At 42.5% G+C, this 26860-nt stretch overlaps 1 protein-coding gene across 3 annotated transcripts; it reads left to right on the plus strand.

Moving 5' to 3' along the window:
• Positions 1 to 517: 517 nt before the first annotated feature.
• Positions 518 to 26746, plus strand: gabbr1a (gamma-aminobutyric acid (GABA) B receptor, 1a). 3 transcript variants are annotated; one of them, XM_085919151.1, is made up of 24 exons: positions 518 to 750; positions 2441 to 2527; positions 2731 to 2795; positions 3233 to 3371; positions 4124 to 4309; positions 5035 to 5052; positions 8302 to 8462; positions 11621 to 11755; positions 13480 to 13650; positions 14069 to 14170; positions 14687 to 14752; positions 14938 to 15129; positions 17399 to 17644; positions 17891 to 17954; positions 19268 to 19345; positions 21074 to 21224; positions 21940 to 22072; positions 22557 to 22673; positions 22751 to 22861; positions 22935 to 23028; positions 23867 to 23994; positions 24069 to 24197; positions 24548 to 24691; positions 24784 to 26746. In XM_085919151.1, the coding sequence occupies exons 2-24, from the start codon at positions 2449 to 2451 to the stop codon at positions 25069 to 25071; spliced, it is 2997 nt and encodes a 998-aa protein (XP_085775277.1). In that variant the 5' UTR covers positions 518 to 750; positions 2441 to 2448; the 3' UTR covers positions 25072 to 26746. The 3 variants fall into 3 exon arrangements, with proteins under 3 accessions (XP_085775277.1, XP_085775279.1, XP_085775278.1); XM_085919153.1 differs by having other exon boundaries at positions 22757 to 22861; XM_085919152.1 differs by lacking the exon at positions 518 to 750 and adding an exon at positions 869 to 1180.
• Positions 26747 to 26860: the final 114 nt, after the last annotated feature.

Raw genomic sequence — 26860 nt, forward strand, 5'->3', positions numbered from 1 at the left:
ACCTTATCTTCCCCAATGACTTTGTCATTATCCAATGACACAACTAAAATAAAAGTGTGCATATTGATGTGTTTGGACTGAAGTGCAGGTTGAGTTCTGATGGGGGATCAAATGGAAGGATGGCAGAAGAGGAGCTCAGTCTGGATGCAATTAGCCATTTATAGAAATATGAGAGCAGAGCCCAGAATAGGGAAAAAAAAAAAAAAACTTGCAAAAGGCACTAACAGAAGGAAATGACCAATCAATGAAAAATCATTTAAAGATAAAGAAAACAATACACATCCAAATCGCAGGTACTGAAAGATTAATCCAATTTGAACTTCAAAGTTAAATACAACTGAACTGATAAGACATTTTTGTGATGTAACTCAAAACAAGCACATCACTTACTCCAAGATGGAGTCTCGTAGAGCCGATTTGGGCGCATGCGTAGTCATCCTCATGACGTCGGCAGGGAATTAGCTCCAGATTGTAAGGGACGGAGGAGGAAGAGAGAAGAGGAGGGAGGGGGGGCTTTCAATAGCTTCGCTGTTGTATATAGTGCATGTTTGTCTCATTTATTTTGTAGCAATCCATCTTTTTTTTGGTGTCGTTGAGCTTTTACGTGCCTGCCAACGTCCCGTTTATGCACACACTCGTACGTAAATAGCGGTGAGCCCCAAAAAGCCATACAAGAAGAGGAACAAAATGCACATTTGGACTGTATAGTTTATTTTTTTTTCTATTCTTATTTGATATTTCAAAGTCAAGGTAAGTGCACTTTACATGACGAACGTCTGTCAATATGCGTATACGGTGTTTATCATTTGACATGGTCCGGTTTGGCTGATCCGCAGGAAAAATGATGCGTTTAAGTGCCATCTACATTGCTTTACGCAACGTCAATGTTTAGACCAAGCTACAATGATTCGTTTACGGTATCGCACTATCTTTGCTTTGGACAAAAGAGACTGGCTAGGTTCGGTTCGTGACCGGTCCAGGAGATTTTCTGCGGCGGCACCCTCCCGGTGACCCCTCGCGCGCGCACACACAAGAGGAATCTTCGAGCTGTCCTGAACGCACCATATGCGTGATTCGCGCCTCTTCAGCTTCCGGCAGGTGGATGCTAGGCCGAACCGAGCTTAGCCGAGTCGAGCCGAGCTTTCATCTGGCAGCTTCCGGTGATAACCAAAGTCGAAGTGTAAGATTTACTTGGCGTAAAAAGTCAAGAGTTACTTTTGGTATATCGTATGTTTCATTCAAGGTGTCTGTTGATACTGTACAGTATGATATCATATGATACGGTATGATATCATATGATACGTCACGATATCAATGTTCTGATACTGTCATTTTGTGATAACTCTTTGACATGGGCTTTATGTTAATCAATATTAGCAATATCGTTATTTGATGCTGGTGTACAATTTGTTGGATAGCCAATGGAGAGTGACAGTATCAATATTTGATTCCGTACTGTCAACGATCCAGATGTGATATCAATATTACAATACTGTAATTGTGTGGTTAGCATTCTGCTGCCCGCAACTATCAAATTTTTAAACAATATTATCCATACTCCCATCCCGATCATCTGAGTTCATGGACGATGATGGGAGTACCATCAAGGGCACTGACAGAATGATATTTTGAAAGAAAAATGATGCACCAAATGGAGAGAAATTGCCTCCATGTTTGTGGAAGATAATGGACAGTGACGGGGTTACAAAAAAAAAAAAAAGTCACTTGAAGAAGGTTTGCATAAGAGTTTGAATATTTCAACAAGGAGGTAGCAAAGCCGGTAGCACGCAGATACGAGGCCCGCCGTGTTGTGGAGCCGAGGCGGGAGCGTTGTCCACGCTTCTCAAGCTTTAATTGCATTTCAAGCTTGAGGCCAATTGACACGCACGCACACACATACGTGCACTCCGCTTTCATCTGCCCCAGTGTGTGATACGCTGCTATTAATGACTCCCGGTGGGCCGACCCGTTCTTCTCATTCTCGCTCTCCATCCCAACCTCCCCATCACTCCATCCCCCCCCTCCCTCTTTTCAAGTGGGGTAATGTCTACTTCCCGCACGCCTTCTTGTCAGCATAAGTCTAAAAATATTGTCGGCTTCCAGCTGAGTTTGTCTGCTTTCCACCGGCCGGCAAAGCTCGCTGCCATCTGTCTCTGCCACGGAGGTGTGCTTATTCACGTTTTTAGGCAAGAAACACACATATACACAAATATTTCTATCAACAGCGGCTATATTTCGTTTCATTGTTCTGTGTGCATGAGCTCTGAGATTTGAAGTTCTGGCTACAGTGGTGGACAACAAAAGTCTTGTGGAACAATCGCTGTTAGCAATTTTATCGCATTATAAGCACACGCTAAAAACATAATTGAAGATCTTTGTGCAGGATGACTCAAATATAACATGAAATAAATAATCACCGGTCTTCTCTTTTATCTTTTAGGTGGAGTCATGGCAATGCTATTGTTTCTACTGGTTCTCCACATTCTTCCATCTCTTGTTGTGCCCATACATAATTCATCAACTGGAGGTAATTTGTGCATGTGTTGTGTGCGTGACTGTGTGTGGGATGATGGGAAGGAATAAAGTCCGATGGGAAAGAACCAAGTCAGTCGAGAGTGCGATTCGTCAGATAAATTGAGTGCGTATCGTGTGTTTCGTTTGCTGTGATATATCAACATCGTCCAGTGAATGCAAATCTTTTTTTTCTTTCCCTCTTTTGCACTTTCCCAGGCTGTGCCATCATCCGGCCTCCGAGGGAGGGAGGCATCCGCTACAGAGGCCTGACACAAGAGCAGGTGCTGATCAATACAATTATTTTTATTTTATTTTATAATTAAATACAGAATAGGCTTTTCAAAGGAAAAAAAAACCCCAGTGGTGTTCCACAAGGATCAATATTAGAAACTCTGAATTTTATGGTTTAAAAATGAATTGTATTTGAGGTAATACTGCAAAATGATGAATAGAAATCGGCAGCATAGCGGAAGTGTTAAGCACGTCCGCCTCATCTGGGCTCCAGGAGTTTGCATGTTCTCGTCCCGTGAGATGGGAAGGGCTTCGGTTCACCCGAGATCTTTCCCCTCTATCGACTTTTAGTGTCATTGAAATTCTCGTCACGCAAAAACAACTCTGCAATGTTCTTTTTTTCTGGTCGCCGCCATATGGCGCTGTCTCGAGAGGACTTGAACGCATGAGGGATCTTCATGTCATTTTTATTGCCGTGCCTTCGCAGATTCGCAGTGTTCAAATCTTGCCCATGGATTATGAGATTGAGTACATCTGCCGCGGGAACCGCGTCATCGTCGGGCCTAAAGTCAGGAAGTGTTTGCCCAACGGCACGTGGACAGACATGACCCAGCACAGCAGCTGTCGTGAGTACTCCGGGATTTATTTGTATTCGGGCGTGGGGATGCAAAATCCTTCTTTCAATGATTTTTTTTTTTTTCAATTTTGGGATTAAGCATGAAATTCAGTCCTTCCTATACAATTGCCCAAAGGTCACTCACAAGTGCTTTGTGGAAAGTTAATAAAAAATGGCCGCCGACATCAGTTTCAGCAAAACAAACTAAAAAAAAAAAACTGGATGAAAAAGACGCATAGTTTTGTGAGCAAACAAAAGCAAATGTGAAATTTCTATTCAGGTCATGTTTTGGGTGCAGTGATGCGCTAAAATCCTCAGATTTTTCCTTTTTTTTTTTTTTTGTTCCTAATAAGATTCCCCCCTGAGTCCATTACATTCAAGTAATGTTTCTTTGTGCAAAAAAGCAGAAAGCTGCAGATTAGATGACTTTAACAGAAAATGTGTTTACATGCTGGAGGGGAACAATCCCCACGCACACACAACACAGATCGAAATGCATTTCTAAAAAGAACCCCTGCAGCCAGATTTGAATAAAACAGACAGAAACCAAAACATACAAAACATTAAAATGTTCCAAATAAGATTATAATATTGGCCTGTCACTACTTTTGGGAGGCTCACAAAAGACATTTATTGAGTTTGGGGAAACAATTTAAATAGTTATTTGTAATTCAGATAATCAATGAGTCAAAATCTTTCACATGACATTTTTTTAGCGTCTAGCTTTAGCCGTGTTATGCTAACGCACCTTCTCTCTTCCAGTGTTGCTGTGTCCTCGCGTCTGGACATCTCTGGAGGACGGTCAGGTGACAGTGAGACCCCCGGGACCTCCGGTGGAAGGCTCGGTTCTACACTACCGCTGCCACAGCGGCTTCATTCTGGAGGGCAGCAATGTCAGCCACTGCACCAAACTGGGAAAATGGGACGCACCGAAACCCATCTGCCTTTGTGAGTCACACCGCGCGACACCGCCATAGCTAACGAAAATAAAATACAAAACATCTGGAAGTGATTCACAGCACTTTTCACACATTTATTTGTGTTACTACCGGAATAGAATAAATTAAAAAATACAACACACATGCATAAATGACTTAAATCCACATTAGTCAGATTTAAGTTTCAATATTTGCTCATGAGTGGAAATGAATGAGGATTTGGTGAAAGAAAGCCACAGCTTGCCAGCTGGTTATCTGCGTTGCCACAGCAACCATTAAAGTTGCTATGGGAATGTTTGAATTAAAAAAAAAAAAAAAAGCTCTCTGACAATGTTGGTTGCGTAATCCCTAGCAGTTTGGAAACACAATGGAGTGTTGACTGTTGGAAAAATTCACCCGGAAAGCTTTGAGTGAATTTTTGAGTCAGACGTCTGATGTGTGGTGACCTTCATCACTCAAAGAATGAAATGTGTGATGGTGGATTTGACATTGGTGATTTGACTGTCGAGACGTGACGAGATTACGTAAGAGCAGCCATTGCCAAATAGACTGTTGCTGCCATCTAGTGGACACAAATTGTTTGCATCGCAGTTGTACTCGGCAGTAGAATACAGTTGCACTGATTACGATGTCTACATCATATTTTCATAATTCATAAATTTCATAAATCTGTAACCGTCATTACGTTTCTATATTTTTAACACTTCTTTCTTTTTTTGTCTCTGTCTTCCATAGATGACAAAAACAACACAGGTAAGACATTTTCTATTGTAATTGATTGCTCGTATTTATGTGAGATGCTAGGTTGTAGAATCAGAAGCCACAGAACAAATAGAAATTATTCAAAATAAGTCCCCCCCCAAAAAAGGTCTCCATGTACGTGTTTGGAACCTTATGAACCTAAATTATGTACGGCTCCTCAACTGTAATGTTGTTTATTGGCCACAAGAGGGCAGCAGAGTTCTTTAGACGATGTGCGAACTCGTCCACCAAGAAGCAGTCAGCCTAAAAGAAAAAAATCATGAAAAGTCTTTTTATGGAAAAGAAAAACTGCAAAGTAAAGATATCAAACATTTATTAGATTTTTTTTTACTATGCTCTTCTATTTAAAGCGCTTATTTGCTCCCTCAAATACTCATTTTATTATTTTAATTAGTTTTATTTTATTCATATTTTATTACAAACGTTTAAAGCTGTCTAATGAGGTTTAAAATATTTTTTTAATATCATTTGTACATTTTATAACTTCTAATGAATAAAAGTAAAAAAAATGAAATAATTAAATGTCATTTCTATTATGACTGATAATGCACCACTTCTAAATCCGTACAGTCCAGTACAGTAGTTTCATTGGAATTCAAGTTTCAGTGTACCGTACGCATGTCAATGTCGCCATCAGGGATATCGTGTACCTCCCCCAGGGAGTTTTGTAAAATGGTGTTTAAGTGCAGCGAGGATGAGGACCATTGAGTTTTCTCATCACTGAGCTAATTGTCATCCCCCAGCTCGATGGAGATTGGGTGGCCTCATGAGATTGCTACTAATTGCCTTGCGGAGGCTGACGATTGAGAACGGGGGTTGTCATCGTTTGAAATGTGTGAGACTCGGGAACAATTCTTCATTATTGGTGGATTATTTCTTATTGCTGGTTTGTGCAAGGTGGCGGTTGTCATGAGCAACTGTCAAGGAATGATTGCATTTTATTGATTACACGTGTGTTGGGGACCATGTGGATTATTTACTGTGCTGTTGTTTATAGATCATTTCTAGTCATTGTTGTTTTTTTTATTTTTTTTTTATTGTGCAAGGCGAGGAACAATTGCAACTTTATGGTTGAAATGTTCACCTCATTTTCGTTTGTTGAAATCATCATCGGACTGTGACTCATGTTTTGGACTTGTGTAAAGCCAAGAGGCAGACAAGATCCGGGTACGGCATTAACCTTTCTCCCGCTGAGGTGGCAGGAAGTGGGCGGAGGTGGCGCACTCGGAGGTGGGAGGTGGCGGCCAGACGCAAAGATGGACACTTTCTATTTGCGGGATCGAATTTCAAGCATCCGTGAGCAATTCTGTTTGTTGGTTAGCGGGCTGATGCAAAAAAAAAACAACATCATGGATTGTTGCTGGTTTTTTTTTTTTTTTTTGTAGGCTAACGGCACAGGGTCAGTACACACAGATGGCTCGTGGGAGATTTTGCTTTAGTACACCACTCGATGTTCTAAACTCTCTCCAAGGTCTTTATTGGACAGGATTTGCATCTTCAGGTATATATATAGAAGCCACAAAGTCTTTCCGATGACATCGTAAACGAAACCACTTTTTGCGCCACCTGCTGGGGTGGGATCAATTACCTGAGTCGACGACGTTATAATCGATATGATAATCGATGATAAAAAGATTAGTCCGTGACAGCCTGAGATTAAAGACATAAAAAAAAGTCAATTTTACATGAATTGTCCCCTTTACAGGTATGAGGTACAAAGCTCTCAATCTCTCCAACCTTTAAAACAAAAGTCTAACTACCTTCCGCTTCGGCGGGGGTCTTAAAAACACACGCACACATATAGAGCGAGCTCCAGTCGAGCTGCACATAAAGTTCAACGCTGAATAATTGATGGAGCGGCGGACGGGTCGCACGAGGAGGTGGAAGGCAAATGCCAGATGATGACAACCGCGTCCGTAACGCAGACACTTGGATAATGGCACTCGGATAACTCGGCATTCTCTCGGTTCCTGTGTGTTCCGGTTCAATTCAGGTGCAGTGTTAATACATTTAAAAATGAATGCTAAAGACCTGCTGCTAGCAAATGCTCTTATCTTAAAAGAAAGATTATGTATTGTATACAATAAATCTAATATTTTTATTTCGGGAAGCGTAAGCCCCCAAAAGTTGGCTCCTTCTTAGGAAATTACAAATAATGTATACCTTAAAATTCGAGGTGCCTTGAAACCCCAATAAAGCCAAGCATATAGAAAAAAAAAAAAAAAAAGGTCTTGTGGCATTCCACAAGGATCACTACTAAGAACCCTGAATATCATCAATTAGGGTTAAAGATGATTTGTCTTTGTAATAACACGACAACATGGGGCGGTGGACACGTAGTTATGGACATAAACGTCCGTGACAATAGATTCATTTCTACCACTTTTTTTTTCACTTTCCATTTGCTTGTTAGCATGCAACGTAGCTGGCCGCATTTATTGAGAAGAAGGCAAAATGTGATCAAATGTAGTGGTGGCTCACTCACTAATCTTTCAGCAGATATCACACACACACACACACACACACACACACACGCACACACACACACACACACACACACACACACACACACACACACACACACACACACACACACACACACACACACACACACACACACATATACACACATAGATACACACACTCAGACACGGAGCCAGCGATGCAGTGCGGATCAGACGCCGCTTCCTCTTCAGCTGCAAATCTTTTCATCTGTTTTCAACACGATAGTCTTACAGGGAGGGAAGATGTTGCCTTGCCTGCCTTCTGCTGCTATTTCCACTCCTTGTCATCACAACACACACACATATACACACATCGAGTGACTCCAGTCTCTCTCTTTTAAGGAGGGGGGGGGGGCATTAGGGGGCTCCAGCTTCTCCCAATCAACACTCTGCTCCCGGTATCTCATTCGCGCCTTCTTTTTTTTTTTTCCCTTCCCTTTTGCCCAAAAGTGGTGAAGCTCACACTTGGTCTCCACATTTCAAGATTGATGCACAGCAGCAAGGAGGCGAGATAAGACCTTGACATGAATCGACTTAGTGACCGAGTGACTTCGAATATGTAATTGATGACGTTCGGTTTTCTCCGGCCGTTCTCCTCCACGTGTTGTCGAAGTGATGCCGGCGAGTCGCGCGCATCCCCGGCGGCGGCGGCGGCGGGCGCCTTGCCTCCGGGCTTCTCTGAGCGTTTTCTCTTTCTTCTTCTGGCTTCTGTTGCTGTCGGCGCGGCCGTGCTCAGGCAAGAAGAAGCTGTATATCGGCGCGCTGTTCCCCATGAGCGGCGGATGGCCCGGCGGACAGGCGTGCATGCCTTCCGCACAGATGGCGCTGGACCTGGTCAACAACCGCAGCGATATCCTGCCCGACTACGAACTGGAGCTCATCCACTACGACAGTATGGTGAGTCCCGTTATTTTTTTCTGTGGATTGTGCATGTGGGAAAAATGAAAGGAGTTTGACAGGTCGGTACATCTGAGATGATTCTTACTTTTTTTTTTTTTTTTAGGGATTTATTTAGCACTAGTTTGTTGTTGCTATGGTTATTGCAGTTGGCAGTTTTGGATTGAGTAAATTTATTCGAGTTATTTTCATGAACTATTTTGTTGTTTGATTGCTAGCAAGGTTTTGAGATGATTAGGAATGTTTAGATGTATAGCTCGCAGTGGTTTGCGGTGATGTTTTGTTTTGCATTTTATTCATTTTATAAAATTTAATAAATAGAAATATATTTGATACAATCCATCCATTTTAATGTTCTTCTTAATAAGAATTGATTTAATTAGAAAACCACTCTGCGGGTTTTTATTTGTGTTTTTTTTTTTTATTTTATTATTATTATTATTTTTTTTAAACCAGAATTCACAGGTCGGATTATAGATGGAAGAATGGTTCCATTTGATTCTGAAATGCATAAGCAGCCGGATGTCAATAAAAGTATTTTTTCGGGGGGGGGGGGAGGGTTTCATAACCGGCCATATATCATAATATCTGTCATAACACTCCATGCCATGATGGATCAACACCGCGCCTGAGACCCTCATTAGTCGCGCCAAAAGAGCAAACGCACCTCCCACGCCCGTCAATCATTTCTTGAAAATGTCACATGAGGGAACTAAGAGTGGAGTGCTTTTTGTTCCAGGTTGCGTCTGTCAACAACACTTTAAGTGAGACATATGCGCCCGTATCTTTATTCTCATTAGCGAGTGTGTGTCCCTGCATTGGAAATAGCAGAGGTGTATGTGTGTGAATGCGTTGGCATGGCAACACAGTTGCTCTTCAAGCAAAAGCACATGAGGATCCAAAATGCCTGTCTGCAAATCAAGACGTACGTGGCACGTGTGTGTGAGCGTGTTCCCCGTTCTTTTGTTGCTAAATAAAACACGCGCGTGCGTGCGAGCACGTGCGGCGGATGCAGCTCACACCGACATAAAGAAAAAAACATTTCCGTGCGCCGTTTCCACGGCAATGGGATGACAGAATGCTTGTCGCCCGCAGCTGGTGACACGTACGCACGCACGTACTTCAAGACTTGACGACACATGCATTTACTGTAAACTCACACACACAAGCTTGTTTTAGCACACACACTTCAAGTCAAAAAACTTAACAACACACGTCGCCGCTCCCTCATAATTAATCAGGCAAACTTCCACACAAACTAAAACACACTTTAGGAAGTGTGTGTAGGCGAGTAAAGGGGATTTGTGTCTTTTTCCACTTTTGTTCGTAATTGCCAAAGAGAAGTTGAGGTGGCTCGCATGGCAATGAGCGTCTTAGCCGGGATTCATTCGCTGCAATATTTTCTTTTCATTATTGTCCATCACGAACGGGCAAATATTCATCTTGTTGGACGAGGACATCAAATTGAAGTTGAAATGAAGTCATTAAGTGAAACTTCTGAAGTAGCAAGGAAAAAAAAAAAAAAAGAAACGGAATTTTAAACTTTGATGTTAGATCAGAGCCACACATTAAAATTGCATTCACACACATTTGTTGTTTGCAAATAGAAGTTGAAGATTGCCTGTAAATATTTTGTTCCAGCAGCATCGCCACAAATATTTACATCCGACAAGATCCGTGCGAACTCTCGTCTGTCGGCATTCACACGATTTAGTGACTCACGACGAGTCGAGTCTGAATGTTTGTCTCTCGGCCTTTACAAATTTTTCCTTTTGTTTGTATGATGATGGACGTCTGCTAGCTTAATGCTAACCCTAGATGTGAAGCTAATTCTAAACCTTCTCAATTTAATCACTCACAGCGAGTTGAGTGTGAATGTTTGTCTCTCAGCCTTTACAAATTTTTCATGATGATGAACGTCTGCTAGCTTAATGCTAACACCAGACGTGACTAAACCTTCAACTTGTGGGACGCCACAAGTGATTAAGGGTTAAATTCAGTCATATTTGAAAAGAACAATCTTTTATCCGATCTGAGTTCGCGGCTTTGTCGACATGAAGTCTGTATAGGGTTGATTGCGCTTTCCTACCCCGAAAACCACCCGTGGGGAGGAAGTGATTGTTGCTCCTGATTGATTGGAAGAAAATCACCCCCGCGGCCTAGCCCCCCCCCCCCCCCCCCCCCCCGTTGCGAAAATTGCCGCTTCCTGGTTGGACAGCCAAACCGCAAAGTCGATACTAATTCTGTTAGTATCGGAGCACTCTAGCGCTGACGTGTGTTGCAATTATTAGTTTACGCTATGAACAGTCGTGCCGGGCTTCTCGGTGTCCTCGGCTTTTCGTTTAGGTGATCAATGTTAATCAAAAGTGAGTATTAGGATTTTTTTTTTTTTCCCCTCAGCTCATTAGATGGTGCAGGTGCATCCGTTTGACCACCACGAACCTTTCCATGTGCATAATGCCACTATTTGCACTTTCATTTGCTTTCTCGCCTCGGGTGCCGTCGACACCGAGGCAAAAGTCAAGAAATGACGAGGCGCGCCTGGCAATTTGGCCGCCGTATCTCTTCTCACTCGCATGCCAGTGTTTTTACTCGTTAGCTCAAAAGAAACAATCGGCGGCGGCGAGACAAACGTCCCGAATTAGGAGCCACGTCACGGCCCGCTGATTGTTTGTGACACCCGTCAGGAGAGTTTCCATTGTGTTTGCGAAGACTCCGCGGGGCTGAATCATCACACGTGTCAGGACAGTTTAGGCGTGACGGCGGCAGGCGGCAAGCGACCCATCACTCCTGCCATGCTGTCCGTTACACTGAAAGCACAGCAATTGTAAAATACAGGAAGTGGATCAGTAATAGACAACCTTGGTAGGAATTTTTTTTAATTGACTATATGAATACTTTAAGATTGTCATCTTACAACATTAACATGAAAAATAAATGGCTTGCAGAAGACTTGATATGGAAAAATTAATGTCACCAAAGTGAAAGAATGGGTAAAAAAAAAAAAATCTTGCTTTTCATTTGAAATAAAAGAAATTGCGATATTGATAATAAGAAAATTAGACCTAAAAAATGTCATTTTGTTTTTTAATTTTGCTTTTATTTTGAACATTTGAAGAAACAGTAATGAGCAGATTTTCCTCGTGATGTCCTTGCAGTGCGACCCGGGCGAGTCCACCAAGCTGCTTTACGACCTACTCTACACGGAGCCCATCAAGATCGTACTGCTGCCTGGCTGCAGCGGCGTCTCCACCATCGTGGCCGAGGCGGCTCGCATGTGGAACCTCATCGTGGTAAGTTCGCTGCTCGTGGGAAATGAGATGGAATTGGACCAGGCGGTGGGAATGAAGATCCACAAGAACAATTATTATTATTACTATATTATTATTAATATAATCATTTATGGCTTTTTATTATTAAATAATCATTTATGACTTTTTATTATTATATGATATTATTAATATAATAATGAGAATTTTATTAGGATTATAAATTGGTTGGGTTGCCTTGTAGTAATTTAGCAAAACATTTTATGGACTGAAAATTGTCTTGTTCAAATGACAGAAGTTTTTATTTTTTTCTGCCGGCGCCACAGGAGACGCTCGGGCTTTTGCCACCTTGAAGTACGTGCGACATAATGGTAACATGTCCTATAGAGCGTCAAGTGTAACTGTAAACGAAGTCAACTTGAGGAAACGTACAGTCCACAACGTTGCGTAACTCTTTATCGATTCCGAAGACGCCGACACTTGAACGAGGCAGCTCCACAAAAGACCCCGTCGAGGACATAATAGCGAGAGACGGAGCGTATTGTCCCATCTCGCATCCTGCTTGTCAACATTTTTGTTTTGTTCTTCCATCTTCCATCCTTTGTGTCTCCTCTCGCCTCTCACTCGGCTCTTCATTCATTTCTCTTCGACGTTTCTGACGTTAGTCGCGAAGAACAACGGCTTCGAGTGGTTGACATCTGCCCCTCTTGTCCTTCTCCCAAGATGGCCGCCGTCATTTTGTTTCTATCTGCAGGCTGTGAGGAAGCACAAATACTTTATCTGTACTGTATATTTTCGGGTACTTTCGAGTTCAGTATTTGTTTTGTTTTTTTGATACAATGACGTAAGAGATGAATGCAGCAGTGGGAAGTTAAGCTTGACTCGTATGTTTTCTCTGCTTTTTTGGTGAGCAAGCGGTGTTTTTGGTGAAACCAGCTTGTGTTTGACTTCTGATTACTCAAACTTGAAAAAGCTCAAGTAGAATCAATGCTTTGAAAAGATTCTTTTTTTTTTTTGCCGGATTTCTACTTTCGTAAAAGCGTGTTTGTACTTTTAGCACCTCTGCCTGCAGGTGCCTCTTTGTAATCCAGGCATAGAGAAACCGGGCCGGATCAAAAAGGAGGGTTTTAATCAGCTCCTCTTTTCACTCTTTTAATGTGATCCTGTGTATCCGTTTCTAAAAGCTCTGTTGAGCATTGATTGCCGCTGCTTGAGGGCTGAAGGAGTCCCGATGGGTCGGAATCAAAACATATTATTTGAGCGAGCTCATGTGCACCTGTGGCAGATAGTTTAAGTTTAATTTCACTGTTGGGGAATGTTGCAAGCTTTGCAATAAGTGACGAATGGCGTTATTAAACCTTTCAGATCACTAAAACACCAGCGAACATGTTACATCAAATAAATGAATGAATCTTAAATTAATTAATAATAAAAATATATATTTATATCTTGAATCTTAAAAGTTATGCGAGATAAAAGTGAAAATTGTCCAAGACTGGAATTGTACTATTTTATTTTGAAGAGTACACAATGTCCGACGTGTCCGACATCCATCACGGAGTAGGGAGGGGAACGTCTGTAATCCCCCCCCACCCGCTAAATGCCACCTTTCTTCGAGATCCGCCAAAGGTTTTTCGTTCCACTTGTCAATGTGAGACTAATCGTTTGAAATTGTTTTTGCGTTTACCGCCGCCCCTTTGCCTTCCAGACCTCTCCAAAGTTTCTGCCCTTTTGTTTTTCCTCCCCAGCTTTCGTACGGCTCCAGTTCGCCAGCTCTGTCCAACCGCCAGCGTTTCCCGACTTTTTTCCGCACGCATCCGTCTGCCACGCTGCATAACCCGACCCGGGTTCAGCTCTTCCAGAAGTGGAAGTGGACCCGCATCGCCACCATCCAGCAGACCACCGAAGTGTTCACCTCGGTCAGGTTCATCTCTCCGATATGGGGAAAAATAGTCTTGGGAAATAAACAACAAATGGTTGCTCATATTTTATTTGCTGTCTTTGTTTTGGTCACATTGATGTCGTTTTGTTTTTAATTAGCCATTGAGCCCGTCTCGGTGCTTGTTTACCGCTGCCGCAGTGTTGCTCTTTCCAGCAATCACTCACGGTAATTATAGGACTCCTTCTCAACATATTTGTCGGATTATTGGTGGTGAAAGCACATCGATTGTGTCGCGAGAGGCGGCGGTCAATACTGGGACGCTTGTAATGGAGGTTAATGATCTGCTTCTTTTTTTTTTTTTTTTTCTTCCACCACCACCACCGCCGCTAGCGTCTTTGTACTTTTGTCCCCTTATCAGTCTTTTGATGGTCTCCCTGTGTCTTTGTTTCCATCAGACTCTGGACGATCTGGAGCAGCGAGTCAAAGAGGCCGGCATCGAGATCAGCGTTCGCCAGAGCTTCCTAACCGACCCGGCTGTGGCTGTCAAAAACCTGAAGGTGCTTTGATTAAAAATTCACCTCGGCTGTCAGCCAAACCCCCCCCCCCCCCCCCCCCCCCCCCCAACATCCTCTCATCCAGACCCCCTGTCACATCACAGCTGCAAATATCATTAGCATGGATGCCAGTTGGCAGAAATTAATGCGCAGTGTTAATGAGATATTCCGGAACTCTGAAGGTCAAGGCTCCTATTCGACCCTACGTATTCATTTTGCATTCGTTTTGTACGTGTTCGATGTGGTTTGACAAAGAAGATAATGATGCTCATGCTTTTTATGAGCTTTACATTTTTATACAGACAAAATATGAAAAGCAGGTGAAAAATATTCTGATTTAATATCCATGTCAATGAATTGCCTTTGATGGGAACGTTGTCCTTCCTAAAATGGCCGACACTGAAGCGTGTTGCTCCTTAAAACTGCCATTAGCACTTAGTTACAAATGACAGCACTTGTTTTTTTTGTTTTTTTTGTGTTGTTGTTGTTCCTCTAAAGGGATTTCTGTCTTGTTCTCAGCGTCAAGACGCCAGGATCATTGTGGGTCTATTTTACGAGACCGAAGCCAGAAAGGTGTTTTGTGAGGTGAGTGGCTGTTTTTCTCTGCTCAATTAATGCCAGTCGACACAAATTTGCCAGACCGTGTCTCTTTAATGAGCTGTTTGAAAGCCACAACAAGGCGACATCTTGGTGTCAGGGAATAATTTCCAGAAGCTTCATTTAGACAAAAGTAGTACTCTGACCCTCCTTTCTCACGCCGCCCCCTGCAGGTATTCAAGGAGAAGCTCTACGGGAAAAAGTACGTTTGGTTCCTGATCGGCTGGTACGCCGACAACTGGTTCAAGATCAAGGACCCCACCATCAACTGCACCGTGGAAAACATGACGGAGGCCGTGGAAGGTCACGTGACCACCGAGATCGTCATGCTCAATCCCGAGACCGTCCGGGGCGTATCCAACATGGTAGGCGCAAACAAACACCATTTTGGTTTGCTGTTGGTCATCAATCGTGGGATACTACAAACTGTCGGACCTAACTCGGTACACATTCGAAAATAAAAATAAATGTGACTATATCTCTCGCTAAATGATGACAACATAACGGGGAAAATACTCCCAATTCGGACAGCCTGGTTTGCCAAAGTCCATTATCACCTGTGGGTTATTTTACACGGAGATAAGCACCACAGTGTTAATAGCTCGCTGTTAACGCTGTGCACTTTATTAAGGTTGTAGTAAGGTCCGGCCCCGGGAAAGAATTGCCGCTTTAATTAGATGGTTTGTCGTAAAATGTATGACATTATCGTTATCTTTATGACACTCGGGCAGAATTTTAATGACTTGGCTCTGACTTTGTCCTCCAGTAACAGTTTGGACGATTTGTGACATTTAGCGCAGAGATTGTCCTCTTATCAGCTCCGACTCGAGTTGGAGATGCTCACTAGTTTGCGTTAGCGATATGCGCTGCTAGTGATTACTTTTGTGATTTCTCTGAAAATAAGATGATGATTGTCACATTTTCACGACCGCTTGCAAAGAGGTTTGCCAGCTAACATTAGCTTTAGCTATTCCTAGATATTAGCCTTTGTCGGGAAAAGGTTTTTACATGCTGAGCCAGGTTTGCTAGCGATTAGCGATGATTACTTCTTGGAAAACAAAAATTCCAGTATACAACAGTCATAATTTAGAGGATTAAAACAAATAAAAAATGAGTTAAGACTAAATTGGAGATTATAAATATCACATTTTTTATTTGGTGGTCTGCGAGCTAACATAAGCTGAAGGTGCCGCCGCTTTGTCGCCAATTCTTCGTTTTTTCCTGAGGATAAGACTTATGTGAATTTTATCAGTGTGTGTTTTTCCCTTGATATTTTGCACCGCTGGCAATAATTTACCTTGCAAGTTCGCCAATGTGAAATATATTCAAATAATTCATTGTCATGTAAAAGCGCTCGCTTGCGCAGATGCTGTGCCTCAGCGTTTAGCTTACCGCAAAATATTCTGAGCTTTTTATCAACAATATGTTTGCTAAATCTCAACCAACAGAAGGAGGATTTTTTTTTTTCCTTGAGGGAAAGAAACGAATAAAAACAAACACCTATTTTGGTGGATTATTTCGTCAGCATTTCCTTTTTGCTCATCTCTGCAGGCACGTGGGCTCATACTTTGATTTTCTAAAAAAGAAGATTCCATCCTCGTTGTAAAATTATTGTCAATATGTCACCACTTTTTCAGTTTTTAAAATTCCCGAATCATTCTTCATTCCATATTTGCGCACGCAATGTTTCCACTCATTTTTTTTTTTTGGAAGCTTCAAGTCTTCCCATTGACCTTTTCTGACTGCCTCAATGTTGACTTTTATTCTTCATGTTTACCCGCCTCGCTTCGTCCTTGCAATGTTTTTTTTCCCTCCCCTCAGCAGCTGTTGTTTGTATTTAAAAACGCACCTGCCGCTACCTGCTGCTCAATCGTTGATGCGCTCCTCTACGGGGCGTCCCGGATAGATGCGTACGCGCAATCATGCTATTTCCAATTCAATTTGCAAGTTTGAAATTGGCATATTTCTCAACCGGCGCGGCAAGCACTGAAGGCGGTGGGATGGCACGTCACATTTAAATGCCAAGGTGGAATTTTTTAATGAATTGGACTTGTCAGAGAGCCGAATTAGACTGGTGCGTGGGCCTCCGGGGTAATCCTCGGGGACATCTTGATGATTGCGAGCAATAATCTGCCGTCACACATGAGCGCTAGCAGATTAGCTTAATTGCTCGCTGCCGAGCGGACGGAACTGACAAATCACCTGGGGCTCATTTACCCCCCCCCCCCCCCCCTCAAAACAGGTGGTGAGGTGTTTTGATGGAATTCTCTCAAACTTAATGCGCTTGCTTTGTGGTCATCAGTACATCTTCCGCTCTGCGTTAGTGACATTTTGTCGACAAATGCTGATTGATTGACACATATTATCCTCCTCCCGTTCTGTTCTTCTGCTTCTAAAATACTCCAAAAAGTGAAAATTTGGCAAAGCTTGCATCTCGCTTTGCTATTACCTTTCGAAACAATCAGCCATATTGGTGGTGCACAATTGGGCACAAAGTGACCCGCCTCAACTCAAGCCCAATGCACTGAACAAATTTAAATGATGGCCCTTAAATGAAAAAAAAACCCAAAACAATTAAAATATCATTTCTGTTCTCATCTAATTTCCTTCTATTTTGTTTCCTCTTCTCGTCAGACATCCCAGGAGTTTCTAGCCGCCTTAATTTCCCGCCTGGGTGTGATGAATCCCGAGGAGACGGGCGGTTTCCAGGAGGCCCCGCTAGCCTACGACGCTATCTGGGCTCTGGCGTTGGCACTTAATAAGACGGTGGCGCCACTCAAGGCCAAGGGGCGACGGCTGGAAGACTTTAACTACAACAACAAAGACATCACGTCTGAGATCTACCGTGCCCTCAACACCAGCTCCTTTGAAGGTGTTTCGGTAGGAGGTCAATTTGCATATTGAGTCGGAAACTTTCCAAACGTTGGTGGAATGTCATGTGGAAAGTTGTCAATTTGGAATGTTTTCCAAGTCCCCCAACATAACTTCTATTGGAATTTTTACAGGAAGTTTTACAGAAAGATTTCCACCCCTGAATGAGGCGAGCGCTAAGATAACTTAGCATCGAATTGATTGTCGATACAAAAGTGGTTTGTTTTTGTCCTTAAAAATGTCATTGTGCCTTAGGGCCAAGTGGTGTTCGATGCTCAAGGTTCCAGGATGGCCATGACTCTCATTGAACAGCTTCAAGGTAAAGATATTCATTTGAATTGAAAATAGAAACTTCAGCTAAAGCTGAAACCCTAAGGTTGCGGAATTTTATTGAATTGTAGAATAAGAGATTCAAATTTGTCATCTTTTGAATCTGTCAAGAAATTATAATTGGAATTTGGAAAATGTCATAAATAGTTCCAAAAATGTCTTGAATTTGTCAGAAAAATGTCAGGAAATATGTCAAATAGTTTCTCTTACCTGTCTAAGAATTTTACTTCCCGTATTTTTCAGGGTGCCTTTTTTTTTTTTTTAAAGCATGGCTCATGTCAAAGCCAATCCTTTTTAGAAACAATTTAAATCATCCAGTGACTTTTCACCTCTTTTGCCATATTCTACCCCGCTATTAAAATGACACTAAGAGTATTTTTCAAGCATGCATTCTCCAAAACCCTTTTTGGGGAAAACACCTTCTGCCGGCCTTCCATAATTGCCCTGAGCACAAACGTGCTCGCTGCAGTTTGATGCTAGATTAGCGCAACGGGCCACCCGGGCTGCAGTTTTCTCACTTAACGACTTTTAGGGATGATTATTATTCTCGCTCGCCTATGCTTCCTTAAAAGATGAGCCTCCTTCACACTCCAGCCTCACGTCGACTGTGCGCGAGGTGTCAGAGGTAATTTGGCCCGCACGGTGAAATGACCTGACGTGAATCCAGGAGAAAAAAAAACATCTTTACAAAGGAGCTCATCAGTATTCCCGGTCAAGGCCGCCACATAAGCTTCTTTTATTCCCTCTTGTCCTCCTTTGTGTTTGTCCCACTCCTCTTCCGCCTTTTTCTATCCCTTCTTTCTCCTTGCACATTTTCATTCTTAACGTGAAAAGCACTGGAGTGAAGTGGTTTATTGGAGTGCACTTCATTGGTTACACCTACGACACCATCCGATAGGATGTAAAACGAGAGAACGGAATTTAATGCCGGCTGAATATTGTGCCGAGAAGGACCGGGACGTTACGATAGGTGAAAATTTTGCGAGATGGTGAAAAAAAAGATCTCTTTTGTTTTATAGTTTGAACCCTTCCCACATCCTTTAAAAGACATTTCAACTGATTCCCTCAATTCTGCGGCAGCCATTTTGCAAGCCATTTTGATTATTATGTTCCGTGACAATATAAACACCTTTCAAAAGAAAAAGTACACGTTCTTCTTTCACCACAAAACAAGTGTGCCTCTCGCTATTTCCGTTCTTTAATGAGCGGCACTGCGACGTGTTTCGCAAAAACTCAACTTTTCTGTCCAAAAAGCTGAGAAAGTTTTCATGCTGTTACATTTTTTTTTTCTCCGTCTTTCAGAGGGCAGCTACAAGAAGATCGGCTACTACGACAGCTCCCAGAAGAATCTCTCGTGGTTTGGCAAGGACGTGTGGATTGGTGAGTCATGCAGGAGCTTCCTTCGCTTATCGCCTTCCATTCTTTTTTTATTCGGAATTGCACCCATTCAAAAAAAAAAAAAAAAAAAATCCTCCTTCACTTTGACTCCCTCCTACACACCTTTCAAACACCCACCTTCACGTTTTCCTCCTTAATGGTGTCCTTCACTCTTGACTTCCTCTTCCTTCACTATTTCCTTTACCAACTGATTCTTTACTCCATCATTCCCTCATCTCTGCTTCCGTCACTCCTCCCCCGCCCTCCCTCCCTCCTTCCCTTTCTCCATCAATAGCTGCCTTCATGTCATCTCTCCATCATTACTACCTTCTTGAGTTCCTCCATTCTTTTCCCCACCACTCTCTCCCTCAATGTGCCTGACCACCATGTCCTTTGCTACCTGCTTTTTCTCCTGCTATCACTTTCTCCTTCTCCTTCCTCTATCTCTCTCTCTGTCTCCACGGTCGCCCTAACAACCACTTTGGTTCGCCTCTCTCTTCTAATCGCTGTGGCAACTGTTACTGAGCTGCATCTCCATGGTAACACCCTGTTCTCGTGTTTTTCTTTTCCCCCCTTTCTTGCCACTTGTTTTTTTTTTTTCTTAATCAAGGACGCTGGATGTTTAACATGCATGCGCAGTGTATGCCAAGTGTGTATATAACTTGAGTTTTTAAAATCATTTGCATAGTGCCTCTGTCACAAAGCACATCTCGGTCACGTGCTAAAATGCAAAAAAAAAAAGTAAACCCCCAAGCTAGCAAGAATGACTTATAAAAAGAATTTGGAAAGCTTCTTCGAAAATGAGAACAGGCTAAATAATGTGACAGTTTCGACAATATCTTTGCAGAAGATAAATAATCTATGCCTTTGAGTATTGTCATATTATCCGTCCATATGTATTACGCTACATTTTTTTGTGTGGTTGTTTGAATTATATAACATAATTTCATCTAATTTTTCTTTTGTTTGTTTTTTTAAGAATTAAACACTTCACAAAAACTGCTCCAACAATGCATTAAAAAAAAAAAAAAACATCCCATGAAATAAAAATCCCACTAAGTTGACTTTTTATCTCACATGTCACTCGACGGGCAGGCGTCATGTGGGAAGTAGATATTGTCAGCCGTCAGACAGATGGCGGCGCTGAGACATCAGCTGCGTTGCCGCGGTGACGAGCCCGTGGGGGTGACACTCTTGACACCCCGACTCTGACATCTGACACATCAGCTTCACGTGGCGCTCACACTTGCACGCGCACGCAAAATTTCTCTCCCTTCCTATATTGATGCCGTATCATAAAAAGACAATTCCTCTCAAGCGACATCACGCTTTCAATATTTTCTCGTCTCATGCACGCGATAGTTGCCTCGAGACGAAAGAAGTAGAAGAAGCAGATCCAAAAAAACGATTGTTTTTTTTTTTTGGGCCCATCTGGCCCTTGTTGAACTTCATTAGTCAGCAACGGAGTTGATTTGAAGCCGGAGCACGTCGGGATCATTTGCCGTTAACTCTACACTACGCTCGCTTAATTAGCATGGCCAGTCACTTTTACGTAGCAGAGTTCAATAACAAACAAAAAAAAGCCAAATGAATATATACATTTCTTTTTTATTAATAGCGTACTGTATCGGAAGGAAAAAAAAAAGAATTGACTTCCCCTTCGAGCTGGATATGAAAAATGCAAGCGGATCGGGTGCGTAACGACCACATGTGGTGAATTGTCTCCTTTAGGGGCGGGGCCTCCTGCCGATCGCACGGTGGTGGAGAAAGAGTACCGCTTCCTGTCGCAGAAATTGTTCGCCGCCGTGTCGGTGTTTGCCGGCCTGGGGATCTTGCTGGGCATCGTCTGTCTCACCTTTAACATCTACAACGGCAACGTGCGGTAAGAGTATAACTCAGATGATCGTTTTTCTTCCAGTTCATTTCTAGCCTCAAGTTCCCAGGCGGAAACGATGGCAGCAAATTCCTTTTTGATCCTAGATTTGTGTGCCGTCGATCCAACACGCTAAATTTATGTTTGACCTCGAGTCCGATACGTCGGTGAGCTCATGAGACGTTTTCAGCAGTTTCTTCCCTCCTCCGTGGGATCTCCTCCGGCTTTGATTAGATTTCACACGCAATTTGGCAGAGGGAAAAGCGTCGGATCACATCAAATGTTTTCATTATGTCGCTCTCGGTTAAAAAGTCTCACGCTGACGAGCTGCTCGGCGTCCAATTGGAGCATTTAGGCTTGTCACAAGTCGTTATCTGGACAAAAAAAAAAAAACGCTTTGAAATGTTTACTGGAGTGATTATACGCTGAATCTCGGCGAATCGCCATTTCTCATGGATGGAGGATTAAATAAATAAATAAACAAATGAATTCAATTGAAATAAATAAATACATACATACATGAATACATAAATACATACATAAATTAAATTGAAATAAAGAAATACATAAATGAATACATAAATACATACAGAAATTAAATTTAAATAGAATGGGCTTTCTGAGACTCACAAAATATTGTATTGTATTGTAACGTACTGACAAAATATAAACCCCAAAACAAAAGAGTCAGCCAGTGATGTTTTGTGGATGCATTTTTTTGCAGCTACATCCAAAATTCTCAACCGTACCTGAACAACATGACGGCGGCGGGCTGCATGATGGCTCTGGCCGCCGTCTTCCCGCTCGGCATCGACGGACATCACGTACACCGATCGCAGTTCCCCGTCGTCTGCCAGGTTAGCAACGCACCGCCGTTGCCGATTTAGCACCCTCCAACCGAAATGTCCGATTTCCACTTCGCTTCTGAGATTTTTCTCTGATCATCGGTCAAACTGACCCTCAAGGGCTGATTTTTTTTTTTCCCCCTAACTTTCAAGGACTCGCTAAAAGTAAGTTTCACTGTGTCAAATAAAACTTGGGTTTAATCCAGATGTATATTCCAAACGTTATACAAATATTAATTTGCTTCTTTTTTTTTTTTTTGCACTTTAAAACCTGCAAATAAAATTTTGCAAAGTAGCTAAATTGCTTTTCCTTTTAAGTATCTTTGGGATCTACATAAGATCTGTGCAAGTAATTACTGCTCCACCTATGGGGTCAATGACAGACCAAGTTTAATATTCCGTCGTATCATATTCACGCGCAGGCTGCACCCCGAAGGACTCCTCTTTGCTCTCAAATTAACTTTTTTTATTTTTTTATTTAACCCCCCACCTACAGTTCCGTCTGTGGCTGCTGGGTTTGGGCTTCAGCTTAGCGTACGGCAGCATGTTCACTAAGATCTGGTGGGTCCACACCCTCTTCACCAAGAAAGACGAAAAGAAGGAGAAGAGGAAGGTCTGATGTCCAATTTTCTATTTCTGCTTTCTGATTTTTCTCTTAATATCAACAATTGTGCTTTGGTTTATCGTTAGCAACAGCTGGAGCCGTGGAAACTTTACGCCACGGTGGGCGTGCTGCTTGGCGTGGACTTCCTGTCGCTGGTCATCTGGCAGATCGTGGACCCGCTGCACATCACCGTGGAGGTAAAATGACCACGGTAGCGGATGAGGAAATTATTCTCATCTTCTCAACTCACCAACATCTCACCCGGAGCAGGAGTTCACCAGGGAGGCCCCCAAAGTGGACTTGGATGTCTTGATCCAGCCCCTACTGGAGCACTGCAGCTCGGAAAAGATGAACACGTGGCTCGGTGAGTTTGTCTTTCTTTGGCTCGTCGTCTAATGACAGAAGTATGGAGCTCACATTGAACTTCTATGTGGGTCACAAAGTGGGTCAGGGCCTGGTAGCGTTTCACAAGCGCACCCGATGAGACAATGGACAACGGCGAGACGTTTTCTTTTTGGGCTCCCCCGTTGCGTCGATTCTTTTTTTTTTTCTCTGTCAGTCAGCGAGATGCCGAGCGACTTCTCGTACTTTCAACTTCCAAATAAGAAGCAGCTAAGAACAGAAATCAAACACATATACGCTGTCGAAAAGGGAGCGGAGTGGGACACAGACAGATGGTTTCTTATCTTGTTCAAGCTCAACATGTTTTATGTTCCAAGGACCGCATTATTCATTCATGTCGCTTTAATGAGTCGAGCTGACAGCATTGATGCTTCTCCAGCAAAATTTGAACTCGGATCACTGGATTCAAAAGTCCAGCGTGCTCCGTGGAATTAGCATCTGAGGAGCTTTTGGTGTTAAATGGCTAACAGCTAGGATTAACTTTAGGGTGGGTGTTTTCTTCAGATGATGTGAAAGGTTCCAGCAAGACTTAAACTGGGATCACTGGATTCACCGTCCAGTGTGCCATGGAACCTGCTCTGATGGTTTTGCAGAGTTTAGGACAAATATTTCATTTCTAGCATGCTAGTGACAGAAACGAAATATTCTTGCTGAACTCTGAATAAATAATTCTTAACTCTTAATTGTACTACAATTAACACTAGCATGTACATGATTCATCGTGTCAAAAAAATAAAAATTATACACGTGTTATACGGTGTAGTTGTTGGGCAAACATTTGTCAACGCTGCCCCCTGCAGGTGTGGTTTACGGCTACAAGGGCCTGTTGCTGCTGCTCGGCATCTTCCTGGCTTACGAGACTAAATCTGTGTCCACGGAGAAGATCAATGACCACCGGGCAGTGGGGATGGCCATTTATAATGTGGCGGTGAGTCACCTGAGACTTTCGACGCGTTTGGGTCGGCGCTCGAACTCAATCGGACGGACTGTGTGCTCCTCCAGGTGCTATGTCTGATTACGGCTCCGGTTACGATGATCCTGTCCTCTCAGCAGGACGCCTCTTTCGCCTTTGCCGCCCTGGCCATCGTCTTTTCGGCCTACATCACCCTGGTGGTGCTCTTTGTGCCAAAAGTGGGTAAAGTTCAAATGTTTGCATTGTCATTCAAGTAGAAATGCTGCCATCTGCTGGAAAGACAGATGCAGCTCAAACAGAATGCTTAGCAGTTGTCCATCTTTTTTTTTTTTTGCTCTAAAATATCATTCATTCATTAATATATTACAAAAAGATTGTGAAATTAAATAAATAAAAAAAGGAATACAAATAATAATCAATAAATCAATAATAAAAAAAAGCCCAAATAAATTATTTCACATTCTGATTTACAATGCAATTCAATCAAAGTATTTTCATGACTAGCGAATGCTTTTGTCGGTAAAAGAATTGATTTGACATTTTCCTTTCTTCATCCCTTCCCGCGCAGATGCGTCGTCTGATCACGCGTGGCGAGTGGCAATCGGAGCAGCAGGACACGCTGAAGACGGGATCGTCCACCAACAACAACGACGAGGAGAAGTCGCGGCAGCTGGAGAGAGAAAATAGAGAGCTGCAAAAAATCATACAAGAGGTCCGATTCGGCAACATCGTCCGACACTTGGTGTCTGTCCCTGAATTATTGTCGGCGTCAAATCAAAATTTGTGTATCCGTTTGCGGTTTAGAAAGAAGAACGTGTGAGCGCTCTGCGGAACCAGCTGGCCGAGAGACAAGCTCTCCGCAACCGACGCCGCCCATCCACCGGCCAGACCCAGAACCACAACGCCCCTCTGCTGCCGCCGCCCTTGTCCCAGACGGACCCCAAGTCCCTGCTGCCCCCGCCCGGCTACCCGAGCGCCGACAATCACTCGCTGCCGCCGTCTTTCTCCAACTCGTCCAACTTATACCCGGCAGAGAGCAAGATGAGCCGCAACCACTGTCACAATAGTCAGATTCCGCTACTCTACAAGTAGACCGGAAAAAAAAAAACAAAAAAAAAAACACCAGACCCTGGAACTCATCACGGGGAAAAGGGGAGCACACTGGAGCATCCACACCACATAACAGAGTCAGCCCAAGGCCTACCATAGCTAAGCACCTGCCAAGGACCCCAACGACCACTAGGGGGCAGACAGGAGCAATTTCGGGTTGTATTATTTCCCTTTTTTTTTTTGGAGTATGATTGCGTGTGTGTCCCATGGATAAATGTGTTACATCTGACTCGGAGTGTGCGTGACCCTCTAAATGTGTATTTGTTTGAAATTCAACAATGAATGGCGGCTTGGGCCGGCTCTGCCACCTGACACTGTGACTTGTTATGGGCGCTTGGTCGCCGTGGCAACAGCAAGCACATCCCCCCCACACACACACACTCAAACCTCTCCGTCATGTAGAGCTTTTGGGGGAGACGTTACGGAACTTTTGTGTCTTCACTACACACACCCACACACTTGTTCTCTGTGGTTTTGTTTTTTTTGTCACGTGCGTGCGTCAAGAAATTTTCAGCCATAAAGTCTGAAGACTGGATGAGGACGGCGAGTAAATATCAAAAGAGACTTTTTGTTAGCTGTTACAGTGTCAGTAACGTCGGTAACAAGCTGAAATGGATCGGCATGCGCAAAGAACTTTCTACTTGTGTACATAAATGAACACGACAAGCACAGCTGAGATTTACCTTACATTTGTATCATTTCTCTTGTTGTCTTTTTGGTGGAGTAAAGCACTTGCCCACTTTTAAAAGCTCTGCTATGTAAATTTTGTTTTTTTTTCAAGCTGTATTTTTTTAATTTTCCCCTAATTGGGTTGTTGTTTTTTTATGGTAAAGTGAAGCAGTCACATGACATATTGATGTTAGTCTGCATGTGAACAACACAATTTTGAAAGATGATCTGTATTATTTTATCGACATGTCTTTATAGAGCTTGAATTTTCTTTTGTATTCTTTTTTTCCCCCTCCAAAGTCACATTTGCCTGTTTTTTAGGAAAGTGACAGTCACATGACAAGCACAGCTCAGATGTCACAAAAGTTCTGTCTTATTTGTATTTGAAATTCATCTTTTTTTTCTACATCGCCAAATCTCGTGGCTTTCATTTTTTTTTTTTTGTAAAGTGAAGTGACAATGTTTGTCTGCATGTGCCGTTCACACGCAAAATCAACAACCTGATTGAAAAATCTTGTTTACTATTACAGACAAATAGCAAACACATAGTTACACTGTTTCTAAAAGTTTTGTATTTTAGATACACATCCTCAAATTGATTTGATCCTTTTATCTCCCAAAAATATTTTTGTTTGTTTAGGGTAAAGCAAGACATGAGAATTATTATAACCTCTGAGTTTTAATGCGCTATCTGTATATTATTTGAGCGGGGCACTTTTAAGAGTTTGTTATTATGATCTACATTAGCTCAGGGTGCGGGAGTGGCTAAGCAAATGAAATAAATAGGCCATATTTATATATAGTATTTATGAAGCGTGCAGTTATATCACAGTGTATCATAAATAGTAGGTAATATGAATGCAGAACTACTCTGGTAAATCTTGCACATGTTTGTGGTCAAGAGGTCATGTTTGTATTCACTCAATTATCTAAGATCATATTGTAAATGTTAATATAGTTCAAATTATGTGTATGCAAAATATGTGAGTTCCGTCAATAAAAATCATTCTTTTTTTCAAATTCCCACATCAAGTACTTTTAAATACCTGGATGATGTTGCATGCAGTACCATGCCTATCCGCTAGATGGCACTACAGTAGTT

The sequence above is a fragment of the Syngnathus leptorhynchus genome, chromosome 8, assembly GCF_054491065.1.
Source record: "Syngnathus leptorhynchus isolate UIUO chromosome 8, UIUO_Slep, whole genome shotgun sequence".
NCBI classification, from domain to species: domain Eukaryota; kingdom Metazoa; phylum Chordata; class Actinopteri; order Syngnathiformes; family Syngnathidae; genus Syngnathus; species Syngnathus leptorhynchus.